General features: G+C 39.7%; 1 protein-coding gene across 1 annotated transcript in view; it reads right to left on the bottom strand.

Annotated features, from left to right (window-relative positions):
- SATB2 (SATB homeobox 2) overlaps window positions 1-13,369 on the bottom strand; it is a 176,287-nt gene that overhangs the window by 148,543 nt on the left and 14,375 nt on the right. Inside the window, exon 3 of the mRNA XM_037043686.1 lies at window positions 4,548-4,724. Coding sequence (XP_036899581.1) covers window positions 4,548-4,724 — 177 coding nt within the window. The remainder of the gene's footprint in view (window positions 1-4,547; window positions 4,725-13,369) is intronic.

The raw sequence follows: 13,369 nt of genomic DNA, 5'->3' as shown, positions 1-13,369 counted from the left end.
AAAATGAACATTTAATTATAAATTAGCACCAAAATTATAAACAAATTTTATGTGTATTTCTCTTCTTTGAACCTAAGTATTAGATATTTTGAGCATAAAGGGACAAAAATCAACTAATAATCTATACACTAAACTTTTGACAGGTAACTGAACTACCAAATGTAAGCTTCATGAATGCAAGATTTTTTTTTTCAGTTTTTTATCCACAGAACCTAGAATAGTGACTGGCACATGGTAGGCACTTAATAGTGTTGAATTAATTACATTGAAGATCAGAATTACTAAGCAATATCCTTTATTTTCATATCAGTAGTCATTCTGGCCTTGTAAGCAAGAATTGTATAATTGTATATTTGAATTACTTGATCTTCAACAGATAATAATTATTAAGTTTGTTTTGTTTGCTTGTTTACTTATTTGTTTTTAATGAGGTCTGTCTCACTTAACCTTGAAAAAGTATCTTTATGTATAATTTATCATTACCAAATAAATATAATTATTGATTTCAAAAGCACCCCACCCAAAAAGTCCTAACTTGTGCTTACTTCAGCAGCACATATACAAAAATTGCTGCCTTTCAGGGCTTCTCTCTAAATGAGAAGCACAAGCATTAAATAAGAACCTACTATTCCCCAGCTGTAAGCTCTCCATGGTCAGGTTGGCCAAGGACTCTGGCTCTGGAAGTGCATCACTGGACTCAGCTCTTCTACCCACTAGCCCTACACCACTGGGAAAGCTACTTCCCCTCTGTATTTGCCTCAGTTTCCTCATCTGTGGAATGGGAGACACACCATTTACTTCAAAGAGCTGTTGTGAGAATTAAGTGACTTAGTAATCGTAAATCTTTAGAATAGTGCCTGACAGACAGTAATTGCTTAATGTTACCTAGTACTATTAATAAGAATCTAAGAAATCCCTTGATTTTATATCAATGGAGCTTATTAATGACCTCTTGACTCTTTTTTTAAAATCTTAAACTGAAAAAGCAACAGAAATGCCTCTGTACCATGTGTAAATTTTCACATTTACAAATTAATTAGGAACAAAGTAAACTGATCACCAAACTTGGGGAATAAGGTAAAGATAACTTCCTGCTTTTAAAGAGAATTCACAGAAGTAGAATTTCATACTTATATGTTGTTTACTGATTAGAAAGAGGAGAAAATCCCACTTAATCTCCCCACACCCTGTTGACCTATTTCCTGTCTTTTTTCTATGCACACATGTGAAATTTTATATAACTAAGACTGTATAGGGCACTCTGCTTGATTCACATAACATTATAGTAAATGCATCTTCCATCCACACTGGAAAGTACTAATAGCTACTTAACTTGGTAGGATAAAAAACTCTCTGAACAATGTAGAGAGATCCATGGCTGTTACAAAAATCCTTACTGAGCAGAACTGAAAAATTGAAAAAAGAGTAAGAATAAAGGAAATGATGACTTTAAGTTGGGAAGGGAGTTTCTGCATGCCTCTTTTAAGAGACTAGAAGACTTTTGATTCAGCAACATGGACTCATAGTCTACTGTATAATGTAAAATGTAATTGCTGTTCATTAGACCTTAGCCTACCTATTCTGGAAAAAGCAATGAGCCTTCCGTCTTTCAGCTTTTTGCATATGCCAAACAGCAGGTCAGATGACTCTTGCATCTTACATCCTTGAGAATCACAGAGTTAATGGTATGTATGCTGGGAAATGCAGGGCTTGGGTAAGTTAGAAGCATAGTGCCCAGGATTTTTATTATAGTATCTCGTGCTTTTATCTCTCTTGGGTCCCAATATCTGGTTTGAAATAAAGAAGGTTACTATTAAAAAAGGGTAGGGGTAGGAGTTGGAAATCCATGAATTCCACGGTAGTGGAACTTCTATCACCCTTTAGAAGCAAATGTCCTTTATTAACCTCTTCAGCTCACCTGGAGAGAATGCCCTCTCAGAAAAGAAACTGACTCTCCCACACTCACAAGAACATGGGTCCAGGAAGTCCAAGGAGTGTATGTATCACTCCAAAATAATGACACTGTGAACATCTTTTTTAAACACAATCTGAATACTATTCCAGTTCAATTATTTGAAACTCTTTTCTGGTCAAAATGAAAAATCATGTTTCAAGAGCCTCAATTTTTAATAGGCTCAAACAATCCGCTATCCTTGCAGCTTGGCTTTGCCCAACTTTTCCAGCACAGGAACAAGAGGCTCAGGTAGATTCAGTATCTATACTGCAAATGGATTCGCCACGGCCTCCCTTACCTTCGGAAAGTTCCCTAAACCCCAATGAACAAAACCAGCGCAAAACAAAACAGAAAATGAGAGACATGAAGCCTCAGGCCCTGCCCATATGAATGTTCTACTGCCTTTTCTAGCTGTTCTCTACTCGGCTGTTTGTCCAGCACACAGACCACCACCTGTCTTATCATGCATCCTGTTTGTTCTGTAACAAACCTGCAGCAAACTGTACACATCTGATGATCTAAATGACAAGAAAGATCTAATATTTTCATTTTAAAGTAAACAGTTTTAAGTTTCTCTATTTACCCAAATCAGAGATTGGTAGCCTACTTCAAAACAAAATAAACAAACTGTGACTTTTATTTCCCTCTGTGAGATGACAGTATAGAACCTAGTGATAAAACTTTTGCTTACCTACAAAATAAACTAGATCTGTGATCTAGACTTCCTTCAGAATGTTGATTCAACTTGCTTAAAAGTGTAATAGTATTTTTTAACCATGGTTTTCAAAAACTTTGGGAAAGCAAATACTTGCTTTTGACTTTTCCGCTGTTTAATCCTCCACTGTAGATAATATTTCTTGCTAGTGCATCTCACCTGGGTGTGCAGAACTCTCGGTTCATATCACTGAATGGAACAGTGTGGCTCCCTAGTGCAAATTTCCTGAGCGCCCCTTCCCTGAGCCTGTGCCAAGAATCAAATCTTGGCCACTTAGTGCTCTGTGCTCCACATGTGAGCTCACGGCGCGTTGAGCAGCCGTGCTAACTGAGATGGATAGCCCTGTCAAACAGGAAGCTGGCACACCAGGATGCAAGCAGTGGGATACAATGACCTTTACATTCAGAGAAAAATATCCCTAAAATGGCATGAAAAGTTTATGGGGGAAAGGGGGTGTTCTTTTATTTCATTTAGGCAGATAGCATGAAAGAAAAGCAATGGTGCCAGTATGCAATTTGCTCAAGATCAGATCTTAAATCCCTCTCACAAGAAGGAAAGTCCTCAGAGAAAGAAAATGAATCATCCTTTATTACACTGCTTTCAAAGCAGCAGACTCCACAATTCAGCTGTACTGCGGCACCAGATAGGCCAAGCGCTCCAGAATACACTTGTACTCACAGTAATCTTTGGGGCGCTACCTGGGCTGGGAAAATATTCTGGACCCCCCATTTTCTGATGGGTTGCTATCTTTGTAGAACTAAGATATAATTTAAATACTTAATTACAGCATTTTTTAAAAAAGTAATGATCTGCTTACAGAACCAGAATCAAATCCTGGTTTAAATCCTATGTCTTTGGTCACCATATTTGTAACTTTGCATAAATAACCTGATCTCTCAGAGTATCCTTATCTAAATAAATAGACTCTCTGACTAATAGTTCTTAGGACTTACATAAAGAACTCGTTTAAAAAGTAGCAAAGGTCCTTGGTACATACACAAATGTTAAGGTGGTAATTTATAGGAACAGACATAGGAAATGAATATATAAAACAAAACAAAATAGTCTACTCATACACTATTATTATAAACTATACAACTCAATCGATTCAGCTGAAAAACAAGAATAATCATTCCATTGGGTCAAAAAATGTTCCATCTCTCAAGGTTTGGGGGCATTTTTGTTGTTATTTGCTTCGTCAATTCTTTGGCAGAAAGAACAATGGGCTATGCTTCAGAATGCAGGGACAACAAGCTCACAATGGGCTTCCCCGTGCTGTACAGTAAACGCTGAAATAATGATGCAATTTTAATATTTTATTAAATAGGTAAGAGGAATTAATCACAAAGAAAGTGAGATTTGTTAAAAATGAATAGGCTACAGAGCAGTTTTCAAAGACACAAAAGTATGGTAAGATGCATCCATTTTTTTTTCTATTTAATGAAAAGCTGATTGTAAAGTGCAAATGCTGATGTAAATACATTTTAAAAACTGAATGCTCATAAATCCGTATTAAAGTTTGATAAGTTAGGAGTCAAACATCTCAGCACGGGGTCAAAAAATACCAATATGGAAACTTAGGAGAAAATAATAGTTATCCATGCAAAACAAACAAACAAACAAAAAGCCCTGTGGTGACCACTATGAAATAAAAGGTGACTTTGGTCACTCTAGAGATGCTGGTCAAATACTTCCTACAGCAACCTGAAAGCATGACTCTGCAAAAAACATTCGGCCTGCGATTCACTGTTTGGAAAAGATGCTAAATTTGACCATTTTCCTCCAACCCCTGTGTGGGGAATTATTTCGGGGAACACATTCGTCCCCAAATCATGACAGACAAAAGGCATGAGGAGGAGAGGAGAGAGGCATTAATACCTTGTGCCTGAGCCGCGGAGCTGTGGGAGTACCCCAGGGCCAGGAGCGCCGTCTCCACCAGCTGGCTAAAAAGCACGTCTTTTCGAACCAGGACAAACTCAGCATGTTCTTCTCTGTTGTCATATTCCAGAGAGCCATCCAACTGCTCCACCACACAAAAGACGGGTATCATCAAACCTGGAGGGACAAGATTCAAGAGCAAAACACAAACATTACAAAGCAAATCTCAGTCACCATGATGGGAAGGGAAGAGACAGTTATAAAAGTCACTGATATGTGATCGACAGCGGTTTAGATTAAACAAGCCTCTTAGTCAGATGGGCCTAATGGGAAAGCTGTGGGGTTCTTTTCCTCCATTTTTTTTTATCAAAAAGCCCAAATCTACTCTCTTCATTTTCTGTCCCCACACATACATACACTTCCTTTGAAGTTATGCTCTTCCACAGAATCACAATCAATGGCATGAGGGACCAAAAATGAGCCTTAAAGTTTCTCCACTTCTATTTAGATCCCCTTAAACATATTCGTGTCAACTTGGACAGCAAGTACACTGTTCTTTACATCATCCAACTCCCTCCATTATTACTACCAGACTGCAACAGAACTGCCCCGGGCCATGACAAGAGCCCTCAGATTCTAGTCATTAAAAAGTACAGTGTACCCATCAAAGGTGTCCTGACTGAGAGACCTCGAGTTCAGAGGTGGCACACAGGTGAGGTCAAAGTGATCTTCTAGACACTCACACCCTTCATTCATGTCTATGGTTTTATCACTAACTCTTAATCAGAACTCACATTTTCAGATCAGATCTGCTTTTGTCTGGAAATGTTATAAATTACCTACTAGGGTGGCCCATTTGACTTCAGGGCCTATGCTATTATGCAAATCTGTACAAAAAAAGTCAATAGGCATTTAAAAGAAGTTTCTCCTGTACCTGTTATTTTTCTAAATCCTGATAAATAGGTTATCAATTAGCCTGGAAATACCCTGTTCATGAAAGTCCTAACTGATGTTTAACTTACGTCAAAATATACATCAAAATACAAAGCTTTGTCTTTTTAAAAATTATTAGTTTATACATTAACACTCATTAATGTCTGACTAGAAAGGGATTATCTCTTCTTGTGTTTCCAGAGAAAAGAAGTAAACTACCCTAAAGAATAAAGCAAATTAGTCTAGTTGAAAATCTGTTGAAATCTGTTGTCACTGAAATATTTCTCTGCTTTGTATCAAAGTGTGAAAAGCTAAAAAATGTTTAATTTGCCAAAGATTTTTATAAACTGTTTTTTTATTTTTTAAAAAAAGTCATACAGACATTTAAATCTAAGCATAACCAAAGCATAAGAAGATCAAAGTTTTACCAACATACATATAACAAACATGGACTCTGTCCTATGCATGCCACACAAATTAGTGGGTTGTGGAACAACAATCTCCTGAGGGTCTTCTCTTTGTGCAAGAAAAATCAAAACTTATGATGGATGGACGGGCAAGCAGAGGCATGGGGGAGATGGAGGGTTCATTGGTCACTGTGAAGGCGCTTCACAATGAATATGACACCTCTGTGTAAAATGACTTAGAGAATGCATAGGAGTTTTTCTAGAAGCCCCTCCCTGCTACCCGGACCCTAGAAGCCTCCTGACTTACTCTGGTCTGGAGAGAAGGGGGTGGGAGCAGACACCCTGCCAACTCCCAGGTCACAGATTAAGATTTTTGTTCTGAAGATAATACAATGGTACGACTGGTTCCCATGTGCTAATTATTATTATTAAAGATGATAAATATTGGGTATAATTATTAAATATAATCATTATTAGCAATAATAATACTCATTAAGAATTGTTATCATTAAAGACCATGGTAATTATTATTAAGCCTGCACAACAGTCTAACAAGTCACACCATATCATTCCGGGGACAGCCATTGACTCAGTGTTCATTCCTAAGAACAACAAAGCAGCATGATTGTTTATAGCAAATATACTGTCTATGGTATAGATTTATGGAAAATAGGAAATAAGGATGGAGCAGACTGTTTTAGACAAAGAATAGAATTAATCCTGGCCACATGGTGCCTTACAAAAACAATTTTTAATTGTGACCAATACTGAGAAGCAGATCAAATGCTTATTTATGTTCAGTTTATTCCCCAATGTAAGTAAGACATGTAATGAATAATAAAAATCCTATGTCCTCCAAAGTATCTCTGGGGTCATCCATTTATCCCATTTTTATTCCCTGAGCACCTACTGTGTGTCAGGTATCCCGGTGGCACCAGGGATACAAGTACACCAAGTCTGCTGTGGCCCCTGCACTCTGCAGCCACAGCCGGTGTAAAATCTTCCTGAGCAAGCACAATGACAATTTATAGGACCCATTCCTGGGAGTCCTTACCAGCAGGGAACAGCCCCCATTTAGACCTTTCAACTCTTCCATGCTGGTATACAGTCTTTGTCTGAGGAAGCAGGTGGATATCTATTTTTAATGATTTAAATATATGCACACACAGGGCCATGTAGTCAGTGGTACCATAAGCTACTTTACCGCTAATATCTGTGTGTACATAAGTTTCGATGCCGAGAATCCACGTGCAGTTCCTAATGTCAACACCTGAGTGTCGCACATCTGGGAGTTACAGATAAGACCCTCAAATGAGTCCAGTTGCTCCATGCACTATCACACCTCCATTACTTAGGAACCATAAATCCTCCTCAAGTGTATGGTCAACTGAAAAAACGTAAGGCCCTATTAATTCTTTAAAATAATATTCACAGTTCAATGAATCTGATATGAAATAAAACATTAAAGCACAAGGGTCTACTCCATGTAGGACCTTATACTTTGAAAGTATCAATGATGGAAATCTTTCCTAAACATTTCAGTTCAGTGATTGAAGGAAGCAATTGTTATCTGACATGACAACCGTAACTCCTTACAGCCAAAAAGCAAACACTCATCCCTCATATGCATTACCTATGTTTTCAGAAAGAAAAACACAAGGACTTTGAGGTAATTTATAAAATAAAACAATATTAACCAGAAGACTATAATAGGTCTGTTCTAAAAGCCTGTATGTACATCAAAGAAGATCATAAACAGGTTCTATTTAATCCCTATAAAAATAAAACTTCTTACTAGAATTTCACTGATCTAAACGATTATGAATTTCTACAATGAAATGCTACTTTTACAAAAGAAAGGGAAGACAAGAAAAATAGATTCAATAACTAGTGATAATGACAAAAATAAATGAAAACCAGTACAACTGAGGCCAAGTGTGGAGAAAAGGAAAATTAATGTACAGGTTCTGAAAGCCTCTGCAAGGAGTAAATCCTTGGGAAGAAAACAATAAAAGGATGAGTAGAAATATATGCCAAAAAAAGATATTTATCCATTTGGTCCTCTGACTCTCTTCAGACACAGAGAGAAAAAAAAGAAAAAAGAAAAAAGTGACAATGGGTAAAAATACAGGGAGAGTGTTTGGAAAGGACTGCAAGAAATAAATTAAGAATGGGAAAAATTAAAAGGTAAGTTCAAATAAAGGGAAGCAATGTAAACCTAAAAGGTATTTACAACAAAATTTAGGAAAAAAAGAAAAAAGAAAAAAGAAACTCTTGCTCTTGCTCTAGCCCTATATCCAGAGCTTATGGCATTATTTTTCTTTGATTGAAGCACAGACCCATTTCCGAATGACCAAGTAGGGAACTTTGAACTTTGCATCGTAAGCCTCACTAAGCCTTTTACAGGGGCAGGCGGTGAGCAGGTAGTTTGATCTGGCGGATGGGCAGCGCCATGTGCAAAAACTACAGGTTGTTCTGACAGCAGGATATGTGGTGAGCTCTGCTGTCACAGAGGCAGGAGAAGCATGACACGCTTACCCAGCTGTCATCAGTCATTCTGCTCAAGTCATCCTTTTCATTATGAAATTATTTCTGCAGTGCACGTAATTACAAAGCGTTAGCCTGGTCTTCACCACCACAGCCAAGGACGGAGACAGCAGGGTAGGTGATAGGTAAAGTGCGGGCAACTAGTTCTGCTCAGGAGTCGGCACCTCCTGAATCAGATCCTGGCACTGCCACTCCTGTCCAGAGGGAAGGACCTTAGACACCTTATCTGACCTCCCTGAGGCTCACATTCCTCCTAGGCAAAATGCAGGTAATAATATCGACATCACAGAGCTGTGTGTGGTGAGGATCAACAGTGTAACACAGGTAAGCTGTCTGACAGAGAGCCTTTGAACGATGGAACCTCTTTGTTTTCCTTTTTCCAGAATCAGTATGAATACCATTTTATAGAAGAAAAAAGAGACCAATAATTTTTTTCCAGGTCCCATAATCAATGCTCATGCTACTTAGTAAAAGGCATTTCTTCATAATGAAAATATTACTAATAATCAGAGTGGCTTGATTATATAAGATACAAACAATAATTGCCTAAAATATTCAACATGCCCCATAGAGTAACAGTGAAAGTGTTATTGGAAGCACCATGCTTTAAAACTGCCCATCCAATACAACTAACTACTGCCCATCCAGCCACTAACTGCATGTGGCAACTGAACACTGGAAATATGGCTAGTTCTGAATTGAGATATTCCGTAAGTGTAAAATACACACTCAGTTTCAATGATTTAATACCAAAAAAGAAATAAATACACCATGAATGTTTCTTAAAACTAACTGATGTAGAAATAATATTCAGAACACACTGAGTTAAAGAAAACATTACATTATTTTCACTTGTTTCTACAACTGTTTTCAAGTGCAGCTACTAGAATACTTTACATTGTACACGAGACTCACATTCTCTATCAGACAGGGCTGCTCTAAGCAGTCTGCCAAACACCAACATGCACAATGGTGTTTCTGACACAGGATAAATTCGTCAGAAACTGATCACTGGGACAGTTGTGTCCCCTCTGTGTTCCGGATCTTGAGGACAGGTATACTGTTGGGGAAACTCCGAAATCTAGCATGATACCTTCTCTACATCATCAAGCAGATTGTAGGCTATTCCTAACCATATTAATCTGACTTCTTTAATAGGGGAAGGGCTTTTTCCCCCTTCCTTCATTTTAAAGAACAATTACAGCTTTCTGGAAATACCACCACAGTGTCATGAAAGGCACCTAAGGAACAAGTATTCTTTACGGCTATGGGTGTCTATCCCCAATGATAAAAGAATGGCCAGCAGCAGGGTGTCTCAGTGACAGGATTCCATGCCTTCCACAAAAGTTTGGACACAAAAGGACTTGTCAATGGCATGGCACCTTGCCATCAAGCACTCTAACATATCATCGTACCTTTATTATCCCCCACATTTACCTTGTAAGAGCGTTATTCAACTTCCCCTTTAATAAAAGAGGAAACTAAAACTATGAGAAAATAAATAACATACCCCCCCCCAAAAAAAACCAAGGCAAAAGAAGAGACTTCAGGTTAGCCAACTCAAGCATTCTGCTTTCTTGGGGGTCAAAAATAATACTCCCAAACTCACACCCAAAGAAATCAGAAGGCCTGGCCTTTAGGAAAGGACCCTTCACCACTTGCTACGTCCAGTCAGTGACCTGCATTACTTATAAGTAAATTCACCTTTTTAGGGCCCGCCACATGTGAGGCACTGTGCTGTTAGAAGGAAGCAAACACAGGCCTTAATCTTCATTTCCTCACAAAGACAGGCTCAAATCTCATGTGGGTGAGCATGGTTTCCAGCCTCCCGCCCAGCCCTTCTGAATCCTGGGTCCACCCTCCCTCTTGGACCTGCCCCCTGAATGACAGGAGCCAGTGTGAGATGGGAGGAGACCAGCCCTTCTCCTGTCTTTCAAAGGACTCATGCCAGGAACCACCTGTTTGAAGAAGGAAGGCAAGCACAAGGCCCTCTCCCTTCCCCCGTGGTTGCCAGTGGATTTGTCACCTAAGAAGGTCCTGGGACTAACTGAAGATCACAAAAGCTTCAGAGCAGGCAGAGCTTCTCATCTCTGTTCTTTGTATAAAACTGAACCTGGAGTGAGACACCACACTCAGCAACCACCCACAATCAATAAATCACAGCTACCTGAAACAGAAACAAATGCTACCAAGCAAACTGAGTGTATGGTGCAGGGTCTTTCAGAGGACTGGGAGAGAAAGGAGGGAGGGCTAGCAACTACCATTTCTTACTGCAAATTTACTAAAAAAACAAAACAAAACAAAACAAAAGAACCGCTTAGTTGCTATATAACCTCATATTCATTCTCTCTCTCTCTCCCCACCCCTTATACACACACTCAATCACATTCACACAGACAAGAGAAATAACTTGCCTCTAGGCACTTCTTCCAACCCAGCAACAATAAAAGCGGCAGAGCACCAAGAATTGCAACCAAAAACAGAAAGAAAAAATATGGTCAGTGTCCCTCACCTCCTCCCTGAAGCCACAGGCAAAATTTCAAAACAGATCATATGCATCCATCCTACTCTCTCCTCTTCTCCGCCCTTGCTGTCCTCTTCCAAACACGCAACCTGGGTAGCTAGGGCAGCCAGAGGGTCCACATTCCACCCCTCCACTCCCCCACCCATTCATCCCCGCAGGTGCTGAACTCAAAAATTCCAAAGAGATAAAAAAAGTGATAAACCTTGACGTCCAGCCCTGTAATAGTGCCTTAATCTCCTTAGATACATTTTCATTGGAAAAGAAACACATTGTATTCCACATTAACTTCTAATGGAAAGAATTTCAGGTAATGAAATAAAGACACTTCATAACCAGTCTTGGAACTAGGAGAGCAAAAACTGGAGGGGGGAGGGAACACCCACAGGTAGGCCAGAGCTCCTCTGGGCTCCCCTAAACTGCTGCACTTTCCCAAGTTCCTCTGTATCCTTTGTTTCTGACCTACAGGTTCTCTGAAGGATTAATACATTTGTTTTTTGTTGGGGTTTTGTTTTTAACTCTTACTGAGGAGGGAAGAGGAGCCCAGATACAGGTGAGGCAGCTGAAGACCTGGGTCATGCAGAGGAGGAGAAATACAGTCAATACTAAATTATGGAGAAAGCAAAATTTGCTTAATAGTCACTCTAAGGAATAAACGGAGACACATGTGCAGAAATTCAATTTCGTGTTCAGCCATGACCATGACCCATTTGCTTGTATCTCAAGATTAGACCTCCAACTAAAGTTTCAATAATAAAGCTCCTTGATGCCTCTATCCCTGTGGGGAGGTGAGGTGTGAAGCAGGTAAGCTTATTGAGCAATATTCTACTCTCATAGTTCCCTCTAGTAAAACCAGAATCTACTTTGCAGAACCCTGAGGTAGATCTAAACTTGGGAAGATAAGAAGAAAAAGAGACCCAAGATAGGGCTGGTGAACTCTGGTCCTCTTCTCACTTACAATCCCAAAGGCTCCAACTGAAATAGAAGCATCTAGGAGGAGAGATCTGGTACTCCTGGACTGTGATTCCAGGCCTGTCCCCAAACTGAGAGATCCCAATTCAACCTGAAGTCAGCTCTGAAGGCTGAAGGAGCGACTCCAGGTCCCTGGATACTCTTCAGTTACAGAAACGTGGTGGCAGGATCAAGCTGGCCTGGCAATTTGCAAAGCAGGATTTCCCAGGCACACGGGAGGCACAGTGTGTGCCTGAGCTACCCCTGGGAACCCAGCCACAGCAAGCTGAACCCGAGGAGCTAAATTCCCTGACATCAGAAATGCCCAGTTAGTGGATGAGAGGGCCACCTTTCCTCCTCCAACACAGGCTGGACTAGATAAGCCGCCTTCAGTCCCGCACTAGCCTTTCCGCCTCAGAGCCTGACTTTAGCAGGCCCAAAATAAATGCTGGCTCAGTTTACCAAAATGCTAATTCCAGTTAGACATTAATAACCACCATTAATAGGTAGCGTCAGATCTGTTTTTTTCCCATGACTCCCCAGTGGCTGAGCTCGTCCACATCACTTTGGCCCTTCTGCATTACATTCAGCTTCAGAAGATAAGAAAATCTTTCCAAGAAATGATCTGCATCGGTGGATTCAGGAGCTGGCTTCACGTTCCCCGGGGGAAACACATCAGACCACAGGGCTGTGCACAACCACTGTTGACAGAAACTGTCACCTCACCCCCAGGAGGGTACAGCAGTTGATTGGTGCACAACTCCAGTGGCTCACAACCCTATGCCCTGTGCCTATACACACCCTGGAAAGGGGGGTGGCCGGGGGAAGAAGGGTCTTATCTGCAGTCTTGGCCAAGTCCGACCTTGAAGGACTTCAACATCTTCCCTAAATGCATAACCAAAGAGAGACAAAATGTCTACTGCTCCCACATCTTTTAAAAAATTATTTAGGAAAAAAGTGGAACATGCAAGTTTGTGTATTACAAAAACAGTTCAATACTAAATTCCTGAAGTTCTTTACACAGGGGGTTAACAAATGACTATACTGATAAGTGTTGAGACTCAATGGCATGTTAAATGACCTACACTATAATTCATTAATGTCAGAATTTCTGTCCTCCGTTACATAATTTTTTATTCTGGAGGTTTCTCAGAGGATAATTTTGTAAAACAATATTTAAGTGAAGATGCATTTGCCACTCCCCTCCTTCTCATTATGCTCTCTGGAAAAGCAATTTACAACTCCGAGTCCCATAAGCCAAAAAGGAGTCAATAAAATTGTCTTTATACAAACGTCTGCTTCATCATCTCAGGTTTTGAGTTCCACCTAAATGTTATTTTATCTACTTTAACAACTACATTTTGAAAGCCCTTGATTAATTTTTTGGGTGCAGTGTTAAAGAAAGGTTGATTGTACCGAGGTTCTCTAGCAAGGAATTAATAAAGGAATCAAGCACTCGGCTC

Source organism: Sturnira hondurensis, unplaced genomic scaffold, assembly GCF_014824575.4.
Source record: "Sturnira hondurensis isolate 20B ecotype Veracruz unplaced genomic scaffold, ASM1482457v3 Scaffold0004136, whole genome shotgun sequence".
Lineage (NCBI taxonomy): Eukaryota > Metazoa > Chordata > Mammalia > Chiroptera > Phyllostomidae > Sturnira > Sturnira hondurensis.
Note: the sequence above shows the minus strand (reverse complement) of the source record. Positions and strands in the feature narration are given on the sequence as shown.